This window comes from Arvicola amphibius, chromosome 6 (genome assembly GCF_903992535.2).
Source record: "Arvicola amphibius chromosome 6, mArvAmp1.2, whole genome shotgun sequence".
Classification (NCBI taxonomy): domain Eukaryota; kingdom Metazoa; phylum Chordata; class Mammalia; order Rodentia; family Cricetidae; genus Arvicola; species Arvicola amphibius.
In genome coordinates, this window is record NC_052052.2 from 115067654 (window position 1) to 115092385 (window position 24732).

Sequence of the window (24732 nt, forward strand, 5' to 3'; positions counted from 1 at the left end):
AAGAGAAAAGAAAAGAAAAGAAAAGAAGGGAAGGGAAGGAAGGAAGGAAGGAAGAAAGAAAAAGAAATGGTGGGGAAGGAGCAGGAGACAGAGGTAGAGATAGAGGGAAGAAGCCTGAGGAAGCTCAGAGGAAGTATGACAGAGGGAAAGTGAACCATGAAGCAGGAGCCAGAGATCTTGAGGGAAAGGTCAGGTCAGATGTGTGAGATCAGTTACTTAACAGAGGTGATCTCCAACAACTGCCTGAGCAGCTAATTTCACCAAGCTGCCTCTTATCCTCATTATCTGAGAAACTGGGGGGAGGGTGAGGATGTGTTCCACTGGTCCTGCAGGTTTGCAGAGCTTCCCTGGCGATGCCCATGCTTCTGGGCAAAAATGTCCTTCTATGCCCCATCTCCTCAGCTACCCTCACTGTTTTACCACAGGCTGTAGACTGTTATTTTCTCTTTTTCCTCCTACATTCTTGAAGAGGCAGTTCAAACCCTATCAGGACAGAGCGGGTTTAATTAGATTCTTAGAATAAACACCATCATCTGGGAAGAAAGAAGAAATCGCCAGATGAGTCATGGAAACTGTAAAACTTTGACTGCAGCGCCACCTGCTGGAAATGATGGCAGCCAAACAGCCAAAGGTTGAAGTCCCTGCTGAGGACAGCCTTCCACCCACATTGTAATTTAAGTAATTTAAATTACTTTTAAATTTAAAATTTAATGACAGCAAAGACTCTTTTCTCTTGCAGAAAGGGGACACCTGAGATCCTTCCTCACACAGCTCAGCACAGCCAAAGACAAGATAAAAATCTCAAGCCACGTGCAGAGAGAAAAGCCTAAACCAGAGATAGCTACCAAAGGTCTTGCTAATGACTCTCAAAGTCCCTCAAACTGATGACCATCCAGGATCTAGTTAAGTCAAGAGCCCACTTCCTTATCCTAAAACTGTTATGGTTAAGTATGCTTGTCAGCTTGATTCGTTAAAGAAGCACATAAGATATGTAAGTATCCACAGGAGTATTTTCAGAGACAGCTGGGCCATCGGGGCTCTTATAGAAGGAGCGGATGAATCCTTGGATGGATCTGAACATGGCAGATGGTATCACTGGGATGTGGTGGGAGTAAGAGGTGGGGCCTTGATGAAGGAAGTAGGTCTTGGTGACAGGTCCCCCAGGGTATCCTGCCCTTCGGAATCCACTGCTCTCTGCTTCATGGCCATCATGATGCAAACTGATCTGCCCCACCATGAATTCTCCACCACCACTGTCTCCCACCTCCAAAACCACAGGCCATGATTCACAATCCACGCCTTAAAGTTGTTCTTAAGCATCTTGGCAATGCCAAGGACAAAGGGACATGGAGACAAGCCTCTCTACCTTCCGGACTCACATCCTTGATTGCTAAATGAGCCCAACCAGGAGAGCCAGGGGTATTTAGAAGAAAAACAAAGGAAAACAATGGAAATATGTACGGAGATTGAGTGAAAACTGGGTCACTCCAGGTCCTGTGACTAGAGATTGAAGAGAGCCACACAGGGTCTCGTGATAAGAGCAGCTAACTGATAATGAATGGACTTCAATACATATTCAATAATATCAAGTTGTATACATCCAGATTTTTAGTAAGAAGAATGTGCTAGCATCCCCATCAACTCCTGGCTGGAGTTATTGCAAGCTTAAATGTTTTTAATAATGAACTCTGGTTTTCTGCTCTTCTGGCCTACATTTCTTTCTTTACAGTAAGACTTGGGCATCTCTTCAGACGTAAGAGCTGAATGAATTAACATTACTGTGCATTGTCCAGCCACATAATTGACCCTTTGAGTATTGTCTTCTTTCTTCTAAACATTTTACATTACTTAAGTTACTTTCTATTTGTATATTATGTGTGTGGGGGGTGTGTGTGACATGAATGGGTGTGAAGGTCAGAGGACACCATTCAGGTATCATGCCTTCCACCATATAGACCTTGGGGATTGAACTCAGATTGGCTGGCTGTAGGCTTGGAGGCAGGTGCCTTCCCTACTAAGCATCTTGCTGGCCATCAAGGGCCTGATAGGAACTGTGCCAGGGAAGGACATTGTCTCCTCCTTGTCACGGTGACTGCATTTTGCCCAATTTATCATTTGTCTATAAGACAAATATTTACATTTGTTACTCACAAAAATAATCATTTGGGGGTTTTACGGGATTCTAGGTTTTATATCATAAACAGAACATTTTTTTCTCTCTTAAAATCTGTCATTATTTTAAGGATGCAAATCTGTCCTAATTGTTACTGACTTGAATAGAAAGATTGGCATTCATTTCAACCATTTTCCCCTCAGGGGCTTGTACATGGTGTCAATTCCATTTATTGATGTCTTTTTGTATTTTATGATTGTAGAAAGCAACTTTATCATGGTTTAATTTCTGTGATTATTTATATGTACTTCGAGTTACTCTTCCATTCCAAAGGAGTGCAAAATTACCTAACTTAGCCATCACTGTATCAGCATCTTGTTCATGCCACTCTTTTGGGACATTTCCTTTTGAGAGAAACTTTAGAACCATCCTCTCAGCCCCTTGACATTCACACACAACCCCAACCATGCAGGTGTTTAGTGAATGGCTCGCGGAAAGGCCTTGCTCTCTCTGCCAGCAACAGATCCTTTGTCTTAATCTTCTCCTCCCAAACCTAAGTGCTCAGGGACAGTAGTTTTTCTGATTTGTATATGAAACGTCCCCCATAGGCTCCTGTGTTTGGTGTCTGGCTGGTGGTGCTATTCAAGGAGCTCACAGAACCTTCAAAAGGCAGATTTTCACTGGAGGAAATATATCACCAGGGGAGGGCCTGTGAGGTCATATTTCCTAGCTTTCCCTGCTGTTGCTTAAGTATGGATGAAACGTGGCTGGCTGGCCTCCTGCTCCTGCCTTCATGACTTCCTTGCTGTTTGTCTTCCCTATCATGATGGACTCTATCCCTCCAGTACTATAAGCCACAATAAACCCCTCTCTACTGGAAGTAGCTTTTGGTCAGGGTATTTTATTCCGGAAACACAACCCATCAGGAAAGCAGGTTATATAATACAACAACAGGAAAGCTGAAACATCTGTTAACTTTGCCCAGGACCAAAAGAGAACCTTTAGGACAAGACACTCAGTGCAAAAGCAAAAGTATCAGCTCTGTTAAGACATCTTGTTTAAATTTTAGTGATGTCAGGTAGAGTCAACAAGTCAAGTCAAAAGCAAAGCTTCAGAACACTCCGCAGGAGGACATCCTATCTGCTGTCCTGGGATGTATGAGTAACAAGCTAACACGACTTCATTGCTCTCAATCCTAACTGTATTTCTCAGCAAGTCTACCAACTACCGGGCTGAACAAACACAGGTGCATAAACGGCAGAAGCGGTCCCTTCTGCTGTGCTAAGATAAAAATGGCTGTAGTTTGAGAAGCCACTCAACCTTTCATTGTGCCCGGTGCCTCCTCTCCTGCTCTGGGGATGAGGAGATGTGCGGTTACTTGGACGGGAGGAGCGGGGCGGCTTTAATACAAGTTCAGGAGCTTACCGTCAGCATGTCATCGCATTTCATGTCTGGCGTATCACCATCTTCACTTTTGTTATAGAACTTCCGGAAGAAATTGAATGCCACGACAGTGTACAGGTACACAACGACAGCTAACAAGCCGACAGTCAACACGAGCTGAAAGCAAAGTGACATTTAGCGTCTATTAGGAATACAGGATGTATGACCGGTGTAATTGACAGCTGCGTGGGAGGGAAGCGCTCTACCAACACACCTGGACTTACTGGCGAAAAGCCAGGATGATTCATACCCTCGTGATTGCCACCTTCTTAGCTTGCAAGAGAAGCTCATCTGCACATTTTCTTTATCAGTCTCTCAAAGTATTTCATGCTGAGCTTGATACATATTAGAAAGCGGCTTTACGGCTCACGTTGCTACCCTCTATCTATCTGGTGGAAGATATTGTATAACATACTCTCCTGCATTGTGAGCCAAGTCTTTATTTATGTGTATGTATGTGCACCATGTGTGTATAGTCCCTGAGGTAGCCAGAAGATAGTGTGGGAACCCATGGGACTGGAGTTCCACGCAGTTGTGATCCACCCAACATGGGTGCTGGGAACTGAACCAGGATCCTCTTTTGCAAGAGCAGTAAGTGCTCCATCTGCTGTGCCGTCTCTCCAGCTGTTCAGTGTGCTGGGAGCTCTGTCACAACCCACCAAGTGGCAAGTGAGCAGAGTGCACAGGATTCTGTCGTGGTGCTTCTGAATTGCATTGACACAGTGTTATTCATGACCTTAGGTGACATGTGTAGGAGCTACTTGCTGGACTTTAGAAAACAAGGGATTATGGTAATGGCAGTAAAGGTGGCTGCCGTTCCAGTGGTTGGATTGACACCGATTATAAGATGTACTGAGCTAGAGAGGCTGTTAATCCAGATAATTAGCACAGAATTTTTAACCACCAATTGGACCCATGAAACAACAGATGAATAAATCCAAGTATACCTTTGCACCAAGTCACACTAATGGAGAGATCCAGCATGAGCAGCTGAGTCCCATAAGAATGGCAGTGGGTTTTCTAGACCTAGACCCTTTATTCCCTATGTCAGCATGCCATTGTTAGGCATAAAGGATCATTAAGATTTTATTCAATTAAAAAAAGTAGAGAAGATATGTTATTAAATTTAACTGCAATTAAATCTTGTTACCAATGCAACTAACGCATCTGGACTGTGCAACAGTTTTTGGCACAGCATAGTATCAGATGGAACAAACACTGTCTCATAAGCAAAACAAACTGGTTTTCTCGGTGCTTAACACAGATAATTCTGAGTCTGCTGGATTTGTTCTTAGTCTTCACAGAAGCTGACAAGGGATTGTTATTGGTTGCACTTTACCAAAAGGGGATTTGATATTGACAAATATTAATTCACCTATCCAAGATCACACAGCGAATCCATCAAGTCAATCCTTGAACTCAGGTTACAGGGTCTTTGGAATTACTAATCAGAATTTATAAAATCAAAGGCACAGACCATCTTTAAAGCCACATATTGTCACCCAAGGCCAGGATTTTATATTTGCAGGCTCTTTTCTTATTGTCCTTAGTTCCTCTAGAGGAAAGATGACCTTTTACCTGTTTGCCATTGTGGGTGACCGAGGACAGGATGGTTCTCAAGGTCTTGAATCCCATCGCGATGTCAAGGAGGTGAGCAGCAAAAAAAAAGTTGTTATAGTGTCCAAGAACGGACATGGTCATATACCAGGCTAGGTACAGGAAGGACTGTCAGGAGCAAAGAGTGATAAGATGTGTCAGACCCCACAGTAAAAACAAACTGGTAAGAGCCGCTGCCAAAGCTCTCCATGCTAACCACTGCACTCGCCTTTTTCTTTCTAGACTATAATTCTTCAGATCTAATTAGCTGGACTCAATCTTTTGTACATTTTTTCTTTACTTAGTTTGTTATAAGAGGCTCAGTGTAATTTTTTTCCTTTAACTACACAAACTGTTTTCACCCTCTCACAAATAATATAAACCATCACCCTACATTCTGACGGCAGGAGCTTGGTGCTATTTTATACGGAGAATTTCTTGTTATTGGGGCTGCCCTGTAAGGATCAACTAGATTTCAAAGAACATCCTGCCAGATCATAAGAAATGTCATTGAATGTCACTGAGGGACAAGACTGTCTCGGTGCAGGAACCCTTGTCTACAGTCAACCCAAGAACCCTGCAACTTTGATTCCTTCTCTATTCTTCTGCTCTTTATTTATCTACACACTAAGCTTGTTAAATCTATTAGTTAGAATCCACTATCTCCAGGAGTATGATTAATGTAGCATTGCACTTTGCGTGAAACTAACGTAAGTCCTAGAGCAAAGTACTCCTTGATGTCACCAATATCTGTAGTGACCTTAACTACATAACCGGTGTTACCTGGAGAAGTCTCCCGAATCGTAACTGAAGGATTATTACCTTTTAATTCTCTCTCTCTCTCTCTCTCTCTCTCTCTCTCTCTCTCTCTCTCTCTCTCTCTCTCTCTCCCCTCCCATGTGTGTGTGGGGTGTATGTGTGTGTCCTGTGTGTAGGTGTGTATGGACACACAACACAGCACTCTCAGAAGCCAGAAGAGGGACTCAGCTCCCCAGGAACTGGAATTACAGAAAGCAAACCCAGGTCTTCTGCAAGAGAGCAGGAGCTCTGGACTGCTGCTGAGCCATCTCTCCAGCTTCCCGAACTGTAATTCATATAAATAATCCACTTCTGTTAGGATGAAAATGTCCATGTCTAGTGGGGGCAGTGAAGATGCAGGACAGAAGCCCAGTGGTGGCTTCAGCTCCTTGGAGCCGAGTTTCACCCACATATGTTGTGTCGGGATGGCATCCACTCATTGGAGAGAAGCAGAACTGTTGTTCTGATTCTAATCTTGGCTTTTAACAACAAGAAGAAAAATGGGGTGTCTGGGGCCATGTAGGACTTCATAACCAATGAGGGACTGAAGCTAGGAAAATAAAAATGGCATTCGAAAAAGTCACTGAGGAGTTGGCAGGAAGGGTTAGAAGTGATACACTTGCCCGAGGACATGAAGGAGGTGTAATTTCACAAGCTATCAAATAACGAAAGGCCTGAGCAAAGGGACACACATGAGGAACACAAGAGGAAGGAGAAGCCAATGACTGACAAACTAGTCATGGCGGTGGTGTTGGTTGACATGCAGGTACCTGTTGAGCCAGAGTGATGGATGGAGAACGGGCAGTTCCTAGCATTGGTACTCTGTTCATATTTATGCTAAAAGTTCCCTTATTTGCATGATAAAAATTGCCACCACTAATCCCTTATTTTGTCTGATTATTGCCTTCATTGCTTTCCAGAGACCAACTAAACTATTGAAGACTTAACGACATGTGAGAAGTGACTGGCCAAAGAGAAACCATAAAACTGCAAGTGACTGACAGCCTAAAGGGTCTCAGAAAGATGTCTGAAGGGGCTTGTCTAGGCCATCTTCAGGATTAACGCACACCCAAGTTCTCTGGATGACAAGAAACTTTACAGAAATTAAAATATTAAGGTCAGACTCACTTGGGCAAAAGAGGGTTGTGCAAGGACTGTGGCATGGAGAATGCCCCCACTGTGCCCAAGCCAGAGTGTAGCACACGGCCTGGGTGGAAGATACCAACTGAAGCAGGAGTTGGGCAGCTTCTGCACCTTGAGAAGTTTTCCATCATTAGCTGAGAAAATACATGCAAGCTGGTATTCTAAGTCTGTGTCTATGAATGGAACTAAAAACATAAGTTGTGGAGATCTCAAAAGTACCTTTGATGATGGGTAAAGGGGTAGGGATGGAGGGACGACAATTTGCTGTTGTCACAGACTTTAGAGATGAGGAAATTGGAATATTCACTCTAAAAATCAGTGTTAAAATTAAACAGTGAGGTGCAGAGACAGTTTTTGATAATGGATGACTAGATTAAATCATGTTTAGGTATATACTTGGGCCATATGTTTAGTTTCTAAAGGCTTTTTGGTAAGGATAAGCCAAGAATAAGAACACAATGACTTAATGTACTTATTTTGGAGAAAAAGTAAGCACCACTATTTTTTTAAAAGTATTAGGTTAAAAACATATATGAAGCAATATATTTCATCATGGTATTTTCATAAATACCTTGTTTCTGTTGTTTCTCCATCCACTCACCCACCTATTCACTACCAATATTCCTCCTCCCACTCATCTTCCTCTCTAGCACAAATATTTGTTTAATTTTTATTTAGTCATGTTTTGAGCATCTACAAACCTTTGCAATCTACCATGGTCCCTCTGAAACATAAACGGAAATTTTCAACTTTTTCTTATATTGATATACAAGATAGGCTGGGTAAAGTGTCTGTGCTTGGGTCTCTCTCAGACGCCATACTTATTAACTGCATTGGTGTCTGGCTAGCTTCCTCAGGTGACCTCCTTCTCGCTGCAAGAGCTCCACAGAGTCATCTAAGGAGAGCGAAAGAGGCTTACGTTGTCTGTGAACACGACTCCCAGCTTCCACATCTGGTACTTCACATCAATAGAGTTCAGTCTGCAATGACAGAAGAAAAGGCAGATACTGGCATTAATAGAGACTTAGGCATGTGAGAACCTGTGGGCTTGCACCTGTTATGGGCAAAGCTGTACACCTGTTAGGAGGACTGCACTCAGGAGATCACTTGTCCCCAGGTAAGACCTGCTCTGGAGAGACACCAGTGCTCTGTGGTGACCTTTCTTTCTGGGAAAGAAAACAAAATGGCACCACCTTTCTCGTCAATAACTTAAATGTGTCTTCATCATCAGTATTACTATTGTTGTGCATAGTATTTATGATATGTGTGTATGGTGTGTGTGTGTGTATGGTGTATGTGTGTGTATGGTATGTGTATGGTAAGTGTGTGTGTGGTGTGTGTGTGTATGGTAAGTGTGTGTATGGTGTATGTGTATGTGTGTCTGGTGTGTGTGTGCATGGTAAGTGTGTGTATATGGTGTGTGTGTATGGCGTGTGTGTATGTTGTGTGTGTGTATGTTCAGGCACACACACGTGATAGCTCAAGTGTGGAGGTCAGAGGACAGCCTGCATAAATTAGTTCTGCCCTTCCACTTTGTGGTCTGGGAATTGAACTGAGGTTGTCAGGTTTGCCTGCCCATCCCCACTGAGCAAACTCAGCATCCCACCCTGTTATTTAAAAGCAGCCTTTTCTTTTTTTATTGCATTATAACTTAATCTACCTTCTATGTGTCCCTTATTCCAAGACACTATACAAAGCTAATTAACATGTGCGCTTAAAGGGTGGGATGGGGGGATGGGGAAATGGGGAGAGAAAAGTGTGAAGTGGAGGATGGGGAGAGCTTGGGGGAATAGGAAGGTTGGGATATAGGAAGGGTGGATGTGGGAACAGGGAATTATATATCTTAATTAAGGGAGCCATTCTAGGGTTGGCAGAGACTTGACTCTAGAGGGGTTCCCAGGTGTCCAGGAAGATGCCCCCAGCTAGTTCCTTGGGCAGCTGAGGAGAGGGAGCCAGAAATGTCCAGATTCTATTGCCATACTCATGAATATCTTGTATATCACCATAGAACCTTCACCTGGCGTTGGATGGAGAAAATGACAGAGCCCCACATTGGACCACCGGACTGAGCTCCCAAGGTCCTGATGAGGAGCAAAAGGAGGGAGATCATGAGCAAGGAAGTCAGGACCGTGAGGGGTGCGTTCACCCATTGAGACGGTGGGACAGAACTAACCGGAGACCACCAAGTCCAGTTGGAATGGGACTGATGGAACAGGCGACCAGGCCGGACTCTCTGAAGGAGGATGATTGTGGAGGAGGACTGAGAAACCAAGGACAACGGTGATGGGCTTGGACTCTACAGCATGGATGGGCTCACTGTGAGCCTTGTCAGTTTGGTTGCTCACCTTCCTGGACTTAGGGGGAGCTGGGAGGACCTTGGACTTAACATAGTGAAGGGAACCCTGATGGCTCTTTGGCCTGGAGGGGGGGGTATGGGTGGAAGGGAGGGGAGGGAAGGGGGAGGAGGAGGGGAGGAGATGGAAATTTTTAATAAAAAAATGAGCAAAAAACTTTTTTAAAAAAGTTGACTCAGTAAAATTTTAATGTGCATTTAAGCTACCTTTTAAAAATATTTGCTTCTATTTTATGTCTATGGGTATTTTGCCTACATGTATGTCTGTATACCACATTTGTGCAGTGCTTAGAGAGGCCAGAAGAGGGTGCCCAGTCTCCTGGAACTAGGGTTCTAGGCAGTTGTGAATTGACCATTGTGAGTGCTGGGAACCAATCCCTGTCCTCTTCAAGAACCACAAGTACTCTCAACCATTCAGCCATCTTGCCAGCTCCTTAAAAACAGATTTGGGCTGTGTTTCTTGGTCCGGGTTGGGGTGGGGGTGGGGAAGGGAAATGGCTATAGAGAAAGAGAGGGAGAAAGAGATGAAGATAAAGAGATAGGAAATCAAGAAAGAGAGAATAAGAATGTGTCGTCATATGTGCAGGTAATGTAAAACTAAAACAGGAGCATCCTTACTTTAGGTGGTGGAAAAACTAAACTTAAAATATCCTTTGCAGGTCTAAAATATACCTTGCAGGTATACAGTTCTGTTTACAGTTAAAAAGACATTCCTGTTTGTTTGGTGATAAGTCCTAGCTAAGAGAGGTCTATTTGTCCTGTGGTAAGTCCCTGCTAATTAAGGCTTCTATTTGTAATCCACAGCAAGTCCCTGGTCTGTTGTAAACTTTGTATAAAGGCCATTCACTTGATGTATGTCCTTGCTTTGTTCCTCCTCATTTCATTACATCCTTTTAACTATGAATAATCACCAACGCTCTCAGCTTTGTGAACTCTTCTCTCTCCTACAAGAGGGACTTCAAGAGACCAGTCGGACTGCTCTCTCAAACCTCAACTTAGGGAGAGATAGCCCACTGGCCAGTCTTGGGTGCACCCAAACACAGCTTGCTTTATCTTGGACAATCTTGGACTTGGACCTTTCTTTCTCTAGAATTTCAGGATCAGCAGTTTATGTATGCATGTGTGTGTGTGTGTGTGTGTGTGTGTGTGTGTGTGGTATGCTTTTGTATGTGTACAGTATGTGTGTGTGCTTGCATGTGTATGGGGTGTACTCCATGCATGTTGGTGTGAAGGCCAGAGGTTGACTGGTTGTCTTCCTTGGGTATTTTAGTGAACCCCACCATTTTGGCTGGACATAGGCCAGCAAGCCCCAAGAACCCACATGTCTCCACCTCCCAACACTGGGATTGCAGACATGCTCACCCACAGCTCTATACGGCTGCTGGGGATCCGAACTCTGGTCCTCATGCTGGTACAGCAAGTGCTTTTACCATTGAGCCACCTCCCTAGTCTCATTATCCTTCCTGTTTGGCATTGCAGTAGAAGCTTGCATGAGCACATACATTTATCTTACAACTAAATTTTATAAGCGAGAGCACTTATATATAATTTTATATATATATATAATTTTATAGCCTTTTTAAAATTTTCTCTTTGTAGTGCTGGGGCATGGATCTACTACGACTTGAACTTGCTGAGTGAATGCTCTCCCACCGAGCTGCAGTCCTCGCCCTTTGCTTTCTGCCTTCAGTCACCTACCAGCTCTCTCTCTCTATTTTCTTCAGGCAGGATTTAGCCCTCACCCAGTCTCCACAGGACTAGACCCTCCTCCTATTGTGGCTCCCAGCATGCCTCTCAGCTGCTGCTAAAGCTGCATCTGCCTGGGAACTCATCTCTACTACTGATCTGTGACCTCCGGGGCATCAAGTACTATCAAACAAATTAAATGTCCCTCCATCCATGATGAGTGAATATATCTGAGTGTTTCTTACCCACAAGGAGGAAGCGAAACACTGATTTACCAAGTTGCATGGGTGGATAAATACTATAAATATTGATGATCTGTTTACAAATGGGTCTTGTGATGATCAAAGTTTATTTCTGAGTAAATACTCACTGTGTGGATTGTTTTGAATCTGGGTGGACACGTCAAGGAGACAGGCACACAGAAGCCTGCTACACTTTGAGGTCTCGACTGTCTAAATGTTTCAGTAAAGACTCAGAAAAGGGAAGACCTTTTTCCTCTACCTTGTATATTCCGTACTGGTTCTTCATTCAGATTTTATTATCCATATTTAAAGGTAATAAGAACATAGATTTTTTTTCTGGCCTTTTGCAAGCAGTGAATCTTGAAAGTATTTATTACATAAAATAGTGAAAGTTTAAATATTGTTAGCTTAGGTGTGTATATGAGTATGTTGTATATCTGTGTATGTCCCAGATCATGGGTGTAGAGGTCAGAAGACAATTTGTAGAGTCAATTCTCTCCTACCATTGTGAAGTCTGGGGATGGAACTTAGATCATCAGACTTGGCAGCAAATATGTTTATTGCTGAGCCATCTTGTAGTGAGGAGCTGCGGGCTTCATTCCTGCCCAGCTCCCGGCCGCCTGGCTAGCTTATGCCCTGAAATAACAACACACAAACTATATTCATTTAAACGCTGCCTGGCCCATTAGTTTCAGCCTCTTACTCACATCTTGACTAACCCATATCGAATAATCTGTGTAACACCACAAAGTGGTGTCATTCCGGGAAAGATTCAGCACGTCTGACCTGGTGGCTGGCTTCATGGCATCTGTCCCAGAGAGAAGAGGCAGGGCAATTGTCTGAGCCATCTACCTCACTTCCTTCTTCCTGTTCTGTCTACTCCACAAATTTAACACTGTCCAATGAAGAAACAGTCTAAAGCTTTCCTCATATTTTTAAACACTTTTGATGGTGGTGTTACAAATATTACTAAGAAAAATATGTAACTCAGTAAACTATATAATTCTGTCAGTCACCAGTGACTACTCATTAGGGGTTCTGAATCCCTCACACCCCACTTCTTGTTTCAAATGACAAATGTGAAGGCCTTGGCTTCTGAAACTGTCAGTGTCCTTCATGTGACACACTGTAAACACCACAGGGTCTCATGGAATTCAGGCTGGCCTAGGACTTGTGTAGCTCAGATTGGCCTTGAACCTCTGTCTCTCCTGTCACCATATTCTAAATTCAGGCATTACAGACATGCACTACCATGCCCCCCCACACCAGAGACACACACACATACCATACATACATACATACATAAACACACATACATACACATGCACATACAACACACATACACCACACACATACACATATATCACATAGACACACATACCACACATACACATACCACATACAGAGAAATAGACACAGTACACACACGCATACACACACACCACACACACACCACACACACATACACACACACCATACAGACACAGAAACACATACATACACATGCACATGCATACCACACACAGACACACCACACACATATCTCATAAACACACATATCATGCACACACACACACACCACACACAGACAGAGGCATCACAGTACACACACGTACACGCACACATACCATACACAGACACATTACATACTCACACAACCTAGTATGTATGAGGTTGAGAGGACAGCTTGCAGGAGTCAGTTGTCTCCATCAGCCATGTGGGTCTGAGAGATCTAACTTGGGGTGTCAGGATGGGTGGCAAGTACCTTAACTCGCTGAGCCATATCATGTGCTCCAAATTCACATTGTATTTAAAGACATAGAAAACCTGTGATGAACGAGATCGTTAACCAAAGCATCTTCCTAATTCCAGGTGCAATATTTTTCTAAGACGAAATGAGCTTCCAAAGTCATTACCTCATCTATCACAGACTGAGACCACAAGCACACAGATAAGGCATGCCGGGCTGGGGACACGGTTCAGTGGGGCAGTACTCACGCACATGCTTGCACATGATATGATACCTGTTGCTTCAAAGCAAGCAAACAAAAACAAAACCCAAGCAAAGCTGGTTTCTCCAGGGAAAGTGACTGCATGCTGCTTCTAAAATAAAGAAGTGCCTGGGTGGTAAGACGGCATCGAGGAGAAGTGAGTGTGCTCTTCTTGACAGCAGAAATCCCGCTGCTCACATGAGCTAAGTAGACAGGACAGACACTGACCCTTCATGCGGTGGGCACATGGGCCCGAGAGAGAGCTAGAAGGAAACTATCTGTACCAAGGGAGCTTGATCCAACTCATTTCTATCTTTCTAGGTGACGGCAGTTTCACAAGAGTGCCATTTAAACAGTACTTCATTTTGAAGTGAATTTTCAAATAACGGTAACACAGTGCTTTGGCCCACTAATGTTTTGCCATCTAAGAACTTTAACACTAAGATAGGAACTTTGGGTCCATTTTAATAAAGGAACTACATACACATAGTCTGTTTTCAAAGCATGCACTATAACCTCCTTCAAAAAAAGATCCCTCCCCGAGTCAGGCAGTGGTGGCGCACGCCTTCAATCCCAGTACTCGGGAGGCAGAGGCAGGCAGATCTACAAGATCTACAAGGCCAGCCTGGTCTACAAGAGCTAGTTCAAGGACAGGCTCCAAAGCTACAGAGAGAAACCCTGTCTCAAACAACAACAACAACAACAAAAAAAAGATTCCCCAGAATGTAGTTCTATGTTGTGCGTTGTGTGTGTTGGACTTTCAGGAGAACCAGAGGTTAGAAAAGGTGACTTAAATCAGGAATGGTGGACTTTCTTGTTGTTCTTCTCTCATTGTATGTAAATAACAAGGAAGGAATCTTCAAACATTGATAGGAGCCATATCTGGTGGCTCATACCTGAAATCACAACACTCCAGATATGAGAGCAGAAACATGATGAGTTGGAGGCCTCAGGAGCTATCAGTCAGTTCCAGGCCTAACTGGGATATTATATAATGATTTTTAGGTCAGCCTGGGCTACATGGCAAGACCCTATCTCAATAACAATAATAACAACAACAAGAACAAGAACAACAATGACAACAATGAGTTAATAGGAAAGTATCCTTCATTCTAAAGTTTCAAGCACTCATGTCCTGACTAGATTTATGTCATCTCCACACAAGCTCAAGTTTTATGATTGGAGAGAACTTCTGTTGAGGAAATGTCTTCATAAGATCTGACTATAGAGCATTTTCTTAATTAGCGATTGATGGGAAAGTCCCAGCACATTGTGGGTGATATCATCTCTGGGTTGGGTAGTGGTGGCACATGGTTTTAATTCCAACACTCAAGAGATAGACTTAGGAGGATTTTTTTAGTTCAAGGTCAGCCTGGTCTACGGAGTAAATACCAGGAAAGTTCTTTCTTGAAAACAACACACACACACACACACAGACACACACACACAGACAGACAGACACACACACACACAGACACACACACACACCACAAAAGGGAAAGGAAAGGAAAGGAAAGGAAAGGAAAGGAAAGGAAAGGAAAGGAAAGGAAAGGAAAGGAAAGGAAAGGAAAGGAAAGGAAAGGAAAGGAAAGGAAGAAACCAGACTAAGCACGCCATGAGCAAGCCAGTAAGCCGCATCCCTCCAAGGCCTCTGCATCAGCTCTGGCCTCCAGGTTCCTGCCTTGTCTGGATTCCTGTCCTGACTTCCTTCACTGATGAACAGTGCTGTGGGAGTGTAAGTCACATAAACCATCTTCCCACCAACTTGGTTTTTGGTCACGGAGTTTGATCACTGCAACAGAAACCCCAGCTAAGAAAATCCAGAGGTATGAAAGTCAACTTCTTTTGCACTTGCGGTTTTCCTCGGTGAAGGAAATGGGTGAGCTAGCGAGATCAGACATGCATCCCTGTCCCCACCCCACCTGTAGAGCAGAAGAGTCACTCACACAGCAGACAAGGAGCTGTCCTTCTTGGGCTTCTTCTTCTCTCTCGCGTCGCTGAAATCCAGGGCAGCCTTATCCATGCCCAGTAACTCACTGATTCTGTCTCGCCCATAGAACTCTCCATACTTATCCATCACCTGCGCTCAAGGGAGAAGTATGTTATTGACCTTAACCATTAAGTATACCCCTTACACGCGTATAGAACGGTAGCAATTTTTTCTCACCATATATTTTGCTAGATTTTAAAGAAAACTTAGCCATCTACTTTACAGTTCATCTTCTGATTTCATGCTGTTGACGTTGTAAATACGTCCATAGGATTTTGAATAACTCATCTCTGAGAAATGAGATCTCCACTTCTAGTAAGAGAGGCACAGCAAAGAATGTTTTGCAGTTAAAGAGTGGGATGGTGGGGGAGGCGGGAGGAAGGTGACTCTCAGTTTTTCACCAGGAATTTTGTCAGATTACTTGTGACTGCCACAATATGTAAGCTTAGTCCTCTGTCTCATGTGCTGTACCAGCTGTATATTAATAATAGCATCCCATTGTACAGACTACAAACCTGGGGAGATGGAAGGCAGAGAAGGGCCATGTAAAAAACCAGGCATGGTAGCATGTGCCTGTGAATACAGCACTGGGAAGGCAGAGACAGGTGGGGCCATGAGGCTCACTGGCCAGCCTAGTCTAACTGGGAAGCCTGAGTACCCAAGGAGAGACCATGTCTCAAAATAAGGTGGATAGTTCCCGAGGAGCAATAGCCAAGGTGGACCTTGGCTTCTACACCCATGTACGCACCTGTGCACACATTCTCTCTCACACACACATCTGTGTACCCAAACACACGTAAGCATATATACATATACATACATATGCACGCACACAAAGACATAAAGGGAGGATGAAAGAAAGCTTGTTGCTTGGGCATGGCTTGTAGCTCAGCAGAAATCCCAGCAGATCCAACTCTGTGACATGCTGCTCTCACCCTTAAGTTCAAACCCATGTGTAATGGTTGTACAGAATAGCCAAAATGGAAGGAATAGGGAAATCAAGGAAAGAAAAGTGGAATAGATCATTAATAGAAGGAAGAGGGAAAAGGAGAAGGTGAGCAAAGGATGAGGCACCCAAGAGAAGACAGAGGGAACCCGGACAGAACGGCTTTAAAGAACTAAAACAGGTCTCTCCAAATGCACAAAACAGGTAAAGAAAAAGAAAGTCTTGAAGAAAAGTAGTAGTTAAAATGACTACAGCAGCCAGGCAGTGGTAGCGCATGCATTTAATCCCAGCACGTGGGAGGCAGAAGCAGGATCTCTGTGAGTTCGAGGCCAGCCTGGTCTACAAGAGCTAGTTCCAGGACTGCAGAGAAACCCTGTCTCGAAAAACAAAACAACAACAAAATGACTACAGCACAGACTTTTCAGGCTGACTAAACCAATCTGCTGTGTGATGTTTTCAGTGCTGAGGATGGCCTGGCTGGCCTGTATGGAATTTCTACAGGGAATAGCCTCACTCTTCTCCCTAGAGGACACAGCCACCGGTTTGCAATGGGAAAGCCAGGAATGAGTTGATGTATCTTTCTCTCTTTCCCTACTTTCGTGTGTGTGTGTGTGTGTGTGTGTGCATGTGTGTGTGTGTGTTCATGTGCATGCATGCCTCTGTGTGTGTGTGCGTGCGTGTGCACGCATGCCTGTATGCATGCAAGCATGTGCTCGCATGCCTGTGTGTGTGTGTGTGTGTGTGTACGCACGGATGTGTGTGTGCATGCACATACGCATGCCTGTGGGGATGAGCGCACATCTCTGAGTGTGTGCAGAGGACACAGATCAATGTCAGTTGGCGTCTTTAGTTCTTCTCCAGTGTATGATTTGAAACAGGAACTCTCACTGAACCTGGAACTCAGCATTTCAGCGAGGCCAGTTGGTCAGTGAATCCCCCAGACCTCTGCTCTGCATCTCCATGGCACTTGGATCCCAAGCACGCACTGTGCCAGCCTGTGTGGAGTCCAGGGATGCACACCCATGACCTCACATCACACAGCAGACATTTCCCAACTGTGCTATCTCCCTAGTCCTGATCTTGCTATTTCTTTGACATAGATATATTGCTTGCTCCAGAAATATATTTGATTTAATATTTTAGAAACACTCTCTTTATTACAGCAAAAACTTCATAGACATAAAATATTTAAAATGTCCATTTAAAATATGTTAAAATAATCTTTCAAAAATGTTGGCCTAATTTAGATATACATCTATGCATTAGTGTAATAAACTCAAAGTGCCAGTTCACAAGGCCACAAAATTGTGTGAAGGTACACATAACAATCAGGGACTGTAGATTCTTTCCACCAGGAAGCATGGACATACATGTGTACAACCACACAAATACTACACTCACTCACACACACACACACACACACACACACACACACACACACACTGCACATAATGATAAAGTGGAATTACATTCAAGTTCTTAATGTATGCTCCATTTCTGTATAAGGTGGAAAGAAAAAAATTTCAGTGTCTCCTTGACAACCACTTTTGGAACAGTACTGAATTGATAAAGACACAAAAGATCTCTTCAAATTATAGGTGCACCTGTGCCAGTGCACATCAAGTTGGCATTCACCATGAAACATGAATCAGCAAGAACCTGGGAGCAGTGGCTCATCCCAATACCTCAGTATTCTCCAGAAACTGATAGAAGAAGATTGCAGTGAGTTTGAAGTCAATGTGGGCCACTTGGTGAGTTCTAGGCTAGCCTGGGCTACAGTTTTAGACCTTGTCTTAAAACTCCAAAAGGAGGAGGAGGAGGAAGAGAGGTGGAGGAGAAGGAGGAAGAGGAGGAGGAGGAGGAAGAGGAGGAGGAGGAGGAAAAGGAGAAGAAGAAGGAGGAGGAGGAGAAGGAGGAGGAGGAGGAGGAGGAGGAGGAGGAGGAGGAGGAGAAGAAGAAGGAGGAGGTGGAGGAGGAGGAGGAGGAGAAGGAGAAGGAGGAGAAGGAGAAGGAGGAGGAGGAGAAGAAGAAGAAGAAGAAGAAGAAGAGGAGGAGGAGGAGGAGGAGGAGGAGGAGGAGGAGGAGGAGGAGGAGGAGGAAGAGGAGGAGGAGGAGGAGAAGGAAGAGAAGAGGAGGAGAAGGAGGAGGAGGAGGAGGAGGAGGAGGAGGAGAAGAGGAGGAGGAGGAGGAGGAGGAGGAGGAGGAAGAAGAAGAAGAAGAAGAAAGTAAAAAAGAGTAATTCCTGAATAGCAGTCCTCGGCACACAACCACTGTTACACATGGTGCAGATCCTAGGAGGCAGAAAGGGGCAGGGAGAACCCCGAGCCTATAAGCAGAGGATCTCAGCAATGGAGCTTAGCCAGCAGCCAGCATTGTGGTTAAAGCAGGGCCAGAATCATCTCTACCACCCTCCCTCACAACTGAGTAGGTTTTTTTTAAGGTCTTTAAGATGATATAAAGAAAAAGAGCCTACAGCCAACTCGGATAACCCAGACAATATCAAAGCCAATTCCCACAGGTTCTCGTTACTGAGCATACTTCACTGGTCCCTAAGGCATGGTGGGTAGTGAGGTCTGTTTATTTAGGGACAGCACAGTATGAATGTCATAGCTGCTTTTTTGAAGATGCCTGTTCAGTTCTCTTGGCACTGTGAAATAGTAACGGCAGGCAACCGGAACACAACTCACATCCCATTCCAGATCCTAACCACACCGCAGTCACCAAAGTGCATTGTAAGAAAAACACTGGGCATTTACTCCCTCTCAGAAACGTTACCTTTCTTTTAACAAATTTATCCCAGTAGTTATTGGGAAATGACCTAAAAGACACAAAATCAGAGACATTAGAGGAGCAGTACTTTTAAATGGTAAATAACATAATTTGAAATAAAACACTGAAAACAACATGCACGCAGTTATCATACTATCTACCTAGAAGTCCAGTGAGTGACATCACCTCTCAGTTCATAACTTTTCTATATCATAAGTGCATTAAACATCATGTAAATAATATCATATAAATATATCAATGGTAAATCACATTAAAATAATGATGATATCTTAATATAACCATATTTATTAACAAGTTGTATGTTATATTTATCATTTTTATGAGTGCTATATATATACAGGCATATATATATATTATATATATATATATTTCTTGTCAGTTAGTTTAAAAATTAAACGCTCTAGAAACTATGGCTTTGGTGGTGGTTGAGGGGTAAAAGAATAGTCGAGCATGGCCAAGGCCCAGAGTTCAAGTCCTCCTACTGAAAAAAAAAAAAACTAGAAGATTAGAAACCTGTCACTGTTTTGCTCTAAAGCTAGCATCTTATTCCCCAGTGGAAAACTCAGAACTACTAGAAGTAAATTTTAAGAATCAGCAATTCCAGGGCTAGGGACATGGCTCAGCAACAGAACACTCACAGAGCCCAGGGTGAGGCCTTGTATTTAACCCTCCTCACCACAAAATCATTAAAGAGAATAAGCAAACTCAGTCATGGTATAATATCTGACTCTTATGATGTTTAAATACTCAAAGATATAACATCAATAATTGTTTTGTAGAAGTTATAGGTTGGCTATAGCTGGTTGGCTAGTTTGTCTGTTTACATATCAATGGTAAATCACATTAAAATAATAAGGATGATATCTTAATATAACCATATTCATTAACAAGTTGCATATTATATTTATCATTTTTATGAGTGCTATATATATATATATAGGTATATATATATATATATATATATTTCTTGTCAGTTAGTTTAGAAATTAAAAGCTCTACAAACTATGGCTTTGGTGGTGGTTGAGGGGTAAAGGAATAGTCGAAATAATTACTGAATTAGTTTTTTTTCTTAAGTGTTTTTTTTCCTCCTCTTACAAATGACATCACATTGTAAAATTTTCTAGGTTTGTGTGAGGCTGGTTGGTGGTGCTCTCTGCAAGTTTAGACACATTAGCAGTATGAATTCAGTATTTTCTCCCTTAATGAATAATTTCTACCTCCTCCGCATCTGGATGAGATGCCTCTGCAATGCGGGCTGTGAACCTGATGCTACACCCCTCCCTGAGCCCTGCGAAATGGCTGTGCATTCCCATCAGCACTGTGTAAATGGCCTTAGAGTGCTTTTTGATTAAGAGACTCAGACCAGAGGGCAAAAATTGCAGGCATCCATTAGCTTCAGATGGTTCTGGGCCTTTTGATTTTCTTGGCTGAATATATGACTGTTACTCACTGGAGCTAAACTTTTAACAACGGAACCGCCTCTCGCAACCCCTCACTCACTGTGTGTTGATCACCAGTCGGTCCCACTGGCCTTTGATATCATCCTCCGAAGGCTGCTCTGTGATGTAAAGCCCGTCAAACTCCAGCTTACGTGCCACTTCCTTCTCCCGCTTAAAAATCACCAAGGGGACCTGCCGGTGGGAACAAACACATCGACATTCGCTTAGCTGGGCTGGCGTCTCCCACAGCTGCTATCTTTACAAAACAGCATTTGAGAAGAACTATTTTTCCACTTACTTGCAGGGAGGGGAAAAATGAGTGAAAATGAATCAACTACATTCAGGCAGAAAGAAATATCTAGAGGATTTGGGGAAAACAGCATACAGGTGCATGTGTTTTAAAAAAATGTCAGTATATAATAACAATAACGTTTGCCATTCTAATGACAAATTGGAATGCTATAACATTCCAATGACAGCATTCTAAACACTAAAGAGAGACAGGTGATTACAAAATATTCAATATGTATTTAAATACATGGTACTTTAAAGCATAAATAAGAACAGGTATGAAAAAAATCCTAGCAGTTTTACTAATGTCCCTAAAAGCATGTATTTTAATCTCTTTAATAACTATGCGCAACATACTTATAGTATATAAGTATATAGTATATAAGTATATATATATGTATATATATATATATATATATAGTATATAAGGTAGATTCACGTTTCAACTTGGCAAAAATCTTGGCAAGTGTAGCAATGCCTCTGCCGTTGGCCCTTTCACACAGACAGTCTGCGCAAGCACGGATGGGAGGTAGAGACGTCAAGGAAGCATCCAGGAATGCTTACCCCCATGAGAAAAAGGGAGACAAGAGGTAGAAAACAATTCCGACAGGAACATCTCACACTCCTAGCTTTTCAGGTATCTTAGGAGGCTTCATAGCCAGAGGCAAAGGGCAGTGATTAAATATATGTAAACATACTTGCACAGGCGAGGATATCCACAGGCATCCAGACAGACAATATTACCATGAGATTTCTATTCACCAACACTTACTGTTACCCCAGCAGGGACATGGGGATAAAGACAACTTATTTTCTGTGACGGATGATGAAAGATACATACCTAACAACAGAACAGCCATGCCTCACAGGTATGTGAGACACTGTGGGCAATGGGGCTCACTTCTGTATGATCAAGTTGTACGTAAAAATATTGACTGTATGAATGATTATAAATAGGCACAGGCATACTTGCAATCAATGACTGATCAGTGGAAACTAGGAAAGGTCAGGACCCTCCAGTCCTAGCTTCAGAAACAGAATCCTATGTCCACATTTTTCTCTTCTGCCCTTAGACAGTCATTTCCCTCTTCCCCAACCTGCTTCTTCCTTCTGTCCCAGAGGCATGGGGTCTTAGCGCATCTCAAACAGACAACACAAATTCCATCTCAGTGCTCACATCCCCAGACGCCCAATCCACAGACATTCGAAACACACAGGTACTTGGGGACTTACTTTCAGGCAGTAGTATCCAATGATGCAAAAGAAAGAGATGACGGTGTGCAAGATGGCTAAGATGCGCAGCGTGGGTTCCATGTAGCCGCTGCTCTCCTCCAGGACGTAGTGCACCGCTATGATTCTGTGTGGGCTGCTGTCCAGGCTGGTGGAAACTTTGGCAGTGTCACCAGAGCTTCGGGCAGACAGCTCCTTTCCTTCAACCACAGAAGAAGTGGAGACCTGATTCAAACCATTTGAGATACAGTCAGTTCACTGTGGGCCACAACACCACACAAGAAGGAAATGGAAACAACCTCTGTAGACAGCAGAATGTTAAGGAATGTTAAGTCAGCACATAAGGGCAGCATGGAAAGACTTAACAGACATCTTTATCAACAGCAAATACAAGAAACAAATATGCTAAAATTCATGCTGGGGCAGAGAAAGAGATGGTTTGATAGGAAAAGTGCAGCCTGCCCAGTTTGATGACCTGAGTCCAATCTCCAGGAATGGCAGGACGGAAGGAGAAGTCACTCTTGCTAGGTGTTCTTTGACCTCCACATACACACTATGACATACTTGTGCACACAAACACAAAATAAATACTGGTTTTGTGTTTTTTGTGCTAATTCAATCAAAGTTATAAGGATTCCAATATGCAGGAAAACACTAGGTATGTTACTTCTCAGTTATCCAAATAATGTCATGTGAGGGAGATTCTGTCACACCCAAGCATCATAGCAAGTAAGATATTCAGCTGAATCATCCTAGGAACACTGGAAGTGAACCTCTGTAACACTGAGCCCTCTTCAGTTGCAGCCAGCTGAGGTTCTGCTTACTCTCCCAGAAGCGCATGTACCCTGCCTCCCTGGGCATCTGTGATGGAACCGGGCTTTGGGCTCTCTCTTTTGTTAAGGTGCAATTTAGAATTGGTGTAAACTGGCTCCGTCGCAGCTCCCAGGGGACTCTATCCATTGGTGTCATTGGACTTTTAGAACGATCTTTAACCCCCAGGGACACACACACATACCTTGTAGAAGAGCAGGATGAAATTGATGGCAAAGGCGACAAATAAGGCCAGCATTCTCATGTTGTAAAAGTTGCGAGCAAAATAGTTCTGAAGGGAGAAAGAGTAATGAACAGGCCAGCCAGTAAGAGATAAGAAATTCGCAAACATTTTAAATAAAGAGCGGTTCGTTTACTCCAAGCTACAGATTGGGCACCTGCTGTGTCCTTGATATTAGAGATGGACAGCAAAGGACAAAGTTTCTGCCAGCAAGGAGGAAGAAACTAAGAACATAACAACCACACCCTCAGGGACAAAGTGTCATTCGAGAACTTCAAGTGACATAGTGCTACACAGGAGAGGGCTTATGGAGTGTGGTGATGGCTTGGATTGGTGGCTTGGAAAGGTTTACCTCCTACAGGATAAAGCTTGAGCACAGGCCTGAGAGTGGCAAGGGAGCTGGCTAACTGAGCCATAGAGGGAAGGTACATTAGAGACATGAATAGTGAGGCCATGGCCCTGAATTAAGAGTGATGCTGTGGGTCTGGAGAGAGGGTTAAGAGCATCTGCTGCTCTTGCAAAGGATCTGGGTTCAGTTTCCAGCACCCACACAGAAATTTACAACTATCTGTAACTCCAATTATAGGGGAATCTGTTGCCCTCTTCTGGCCTCTACAGGTACTACATGCAAATGATTTTACACACACATACTTGCACGCATGCATGCACACACAAACAGAAAATAGCTGAAATATTTTTAAAAGGGTAATCGCGCACACGCACGCATGTATGTATGTGTGTGTGTGTGTGTGTGTGTGTGTGTGTGTGTGTGTGTGTCAATGTGCTTGAGCCCTAGAGAGAAGCAAGGAGAGGGAAGAGGGGGCCTTGGGCAGGTGAGCAGAGGCCGAGATCTGAAGGCTTCTGATGAATATGTTAGTGGTCCGTTACAGTAAACTGATCCAATGACCCCTGAACTCATTAACATCCTCTAGGACTACAATGCAGGGATCTGAAGTCTGTCCCAACATTTCCTGGATTTGGATGAACGACCTAATCCCTCCAGGAGCACATCTTGTCTCTTCTGCAATGTCTGCCTAACAACAGAACCTGCCTCCTACCTTTACTGTGAGAAAGTAAGCCATTCATTTTAATATGATATGATAACTTTATATGCTGTCACCATTAAAATTGACATTTCATTCTAGGGGGCTGAGAAGCTGGTGAGAACTAAAGAGAAGAGGATGCACCCAGACGATGACTTAAAACTTCCTCTGTGAGCCGGGCGGTGGTGGCGCACGCCTTTAATCCTAGCACTCGGGAGGCAGAGGCAGGCGGATCTCTGAGTTCGAGGCCAGCCTGGTCTACAAGAGCTAGTTCCAGGACAGGCTCTAGAAACTACAGGGAAACTCTGCCTCAAAAAAAAAAAGAAAAAAACTTCCTCTGTGGAGACAGCAGAATAGCAACAGGGACTGGTTAGTAAACATGGAAGCAAACAGATGTTGGCAGGGGGCTGGCCTCCATGGCAACTGTGGATGTGCAAAGAACTGGGTAGACCCTTGAGGGAACTTCGAAGGAAGAGCTGGAGCTGGGCTTTGGCTTTTTGTTGTTGGTTTGTTTATTGTGCTTTTTTTGCTATATTGAGTTTCAGCTAAGAGAGAAAGGACTCAAAGATGAGCAACTGAGTGGGTGT

At 43.5% G+C, this 24732-nt stretch overlaps 1 protein-coding gene across 1 annotated transcript in view; it reads right to left on the reverse strand.

Moving 5' to 3' along the window:
* Ryr2 (ryanodine receptor 2) overlaps positions 1–24732 on the reverse strand; it is a 387717-nt gene that overhangs the window by 7514 nt on the left and 355471 nt on the right. The window contains exons 93-100 of the mRNA XM_038334286.1: positions 23067–23153; positions 22055–22276; positions 20592–20722; positions 19077–19119; positions 15312–15445; positions 8013–8073; positions 5135–5281; positions 3539–3673 (exon numbers count right to left, since the gene is read on the reverse strand). Coding sequence (XP_038190214.1) covers positions 3539–3673; positions 5135–5281; positions 8013–8073; positions 15312–15445; positions 19077–19119; positions 20592–20722; positions 22055–22276; positions 23067–23153 — 960 coding nt within the window. The remainder of the gene's footprint in view (positions 1–3538; positions 3674–5134; positions 5282–8012; positions 8074–15311; positions 15446–19076; positions 19120–20591; positions 20723–22054; positions 22277–23066; positions 23154–24732) is intronic.